The sequence below is a fragment of the Aplysia californica genome, unplaced genomic scaffold (genome assembly GCF_000002075.1).
Source record: "Aplysia californica isolate F4 #8 unplaced genomic scaffold, AplCal3.0 scaffold00046, whole genome shotgun sequence".
In the NCBI taxonomy this organism is placed as follows: Eukaryota; Metazoa; Mollusca; class Gastropoda; order Aplysiida; family Aplysiidae; genus Aplysia; species Aplysia californica.
In genome coordinates this window covers 492,702-494,781 of record NW_004797316.1, presented here as the reverse complement: position 1 = coordinate 494,781, position 2,080 = coordinate 492,702, and the positions used below count along the sequence as shown (strand labels likewise).

The 2,080-nt window shown below is 46.4% G+C and overlaps 2 protein-coding genes across 3 annotated transcripts in view; one reads left to right on the top strand and one right to left on the bottom strand.

The window, feature by feature from the left end:
• LOC101853226 (set1/Ash2 histone methyltransferase complex subunit ASH2) overlaps nucleotides 1-2,080 on the bottom strand; it is a gene marked incomplete in the record, with an annotated part of 112,975 nt that overhangs the window by 65,523 nt on the left and 45,372 nt on the right.
• LOC101860874 (nucleolar and coiled-body phosphoprotein 1) overlaps nucleotides 1-2,080 on the top strand; it is a gene marked incomplete at its 5' end in the record, with an annotated part of 13,405 nt that continues 11,325 nt past the window's right edge. The window contains 2 exon segments of the mRNA XM_005092404.2: nucleotides 1-282; nucleotides 555-1,377. Coding sequence (XP_005092461.1) covers nucleotides 1,190-1,377 — 188 coding nt within the window.

Below are 2,080 nucleotides of genomic sequence, written 5' to 3'. Positions count from 1 at the left end.
TGTGTGTGTGTGTGTGATGTAGTTCTCGAGTGTTTGGCGGTGGTCTAGCCGTGAGAGCGTTGTTGGGCCACCACCACTCACCACACGCTACTCAGCCCAAGAGCCCACAGCTGTGTTTGAGCTACGACCCCAGACCTGTCACAATGTGATCCTCTCTGATGTGAGACACCTAAGGCGTATCGGCACGGGTGGTGGGAACACCGCGAGGCGATGACACCGCGGACACGTGCTGCTATTACGGAGTACCAATACAGCAGATCTTTTTTGCGTCAACGATAGAGGGTGACGTATAATACTGTACCGAACAATTTTGAGTTAATCCGTACCATTTTCGACAGGTTGAGTGACAACCCTACCCCCCCCCCCCAAACCGAAAAGTTCTACTTTGATTTGCACGTGGGTCTTCAAACGCCTTTTCTTTGAGACAAGAATTTTATTGCCGTTGACGTTTATCGCACTATATGGTTGTCGTTCACTTTATTCCAATTTCTGCCAAATCTTGTTATGGACACGGCGCACAAAAGCACTCATGTCTTTTCCATCTTTTTCCCCAGACGGACTTTGTATCTAGTGACCCGAGCAAACATGCCATAGATACAAACGCGTTCTTCTGGTGAAGCATTTGCATAAAAGAGGCAAAAGGGGGAACTATAAAAGGGGCCGGAGAATAGACAAGTTCCGTGCCAGGAACCAGGAAAGACTAACGTGACAGTGATTTGTACAGGAGCCACACTTACCTGGATTAATTGACGGAGTAACAAAACCCAGTGTGCCACTGTGATTATATCATACCCAGTGTATCAAAGGAGTTTTGGATTAACTAAGACGCCCCCGTCCTGTCCCGTTTTTCACCCAGATAGCATCACGCTAAGCGTACATCCTGTACGTGTGCTCCCTTCACGTGAATTCTCAGCAGATATCTGGGGATATCGATGTTTAAAAAGAATTGCCCCAAAAGATCTACACACTGCTGGAGTGACAGATAGATAGTGTGAAGAAGCTGTACATCTCATCCCCTGATCTTCAGTTTCAAGCCGATGGTTGTGGACAACAACATTAAAAACTTCCCGTCAGAAGATATTAAACTATCGCCGAAACAAGGTATCTGAAATACACGCTACAACATTATTTCTGAGCGTGGGACGACATGGCCGGGTCCCAGTGGTCGCCAACTGTCGTTTGACGGGGCATGCCGGAAGTGACGGTGACTTCTCTGCTGTTCAGTACCGTCTGCGCCCCGATAGCCATCATCATCATGACCAGCATCTTCCTCTGTTGCTGGGGCCGGAAGAGTTCCGCAGAGATCAAAGACAAGGGCCAGCCGGTCAAAGAAAAATCGCCCTCTCCCCAGGCAGAGGAGAAGAATGGCACGACAGGGTAAGTATAGCAACATTCTTTCTAAGTTGGTTTGTTGTAGTTGTTTTTTCCGTTTTCTGGAAAGGGGGGGGGGGATTCTTAAATATAAATAATCTTGAATAAGAGCACACCGCATCATCGATTAGTAATGTGAATAACTCAGATGGAAAGTGGCTTGAAAGACATTTTTTGAAGGTACACAACAATTGTCATCAAGGCGTTCAGTGTAAAGAAGCGGCTGAGTACAGAGTGAAATTGAGAGAACGATTTATGAATATTCTAAGCCCAGATAAACGCAATTAAAATGTACATATTTTGGTGGGTTGCTTCAACCCTGCACGTCAAAGCGACCCGGGCTGAGTGGGTTACAGCGTCTCAGCAGACAGACCGAGATACTCGATTTTAAAAAAGCAATTCCCCATTCGGGAATCAAGAGCGCGATTGTCGCATCACAGATGATGGTTCAAACAAACTGAAATGAAGAGTGAAAAGATGAGGGGGTAACGTGTACCCGCCACAATTATTGAAGACATGGTTGCTATATATACTCGTCAAAAGGAACCAGAGCGATCTTGTTAGTTATTCGAAACATATTAACATAGAGGTACGGACGCTGGTCAAATACAGCCCCCAATTAAGTAGCGTCAAGGGTCAGATATTTTATTTCAACAGCTCAAACGTTTCAGCAAGATTCAAAGACACACACCCCCCCCCCCCCCCCCCC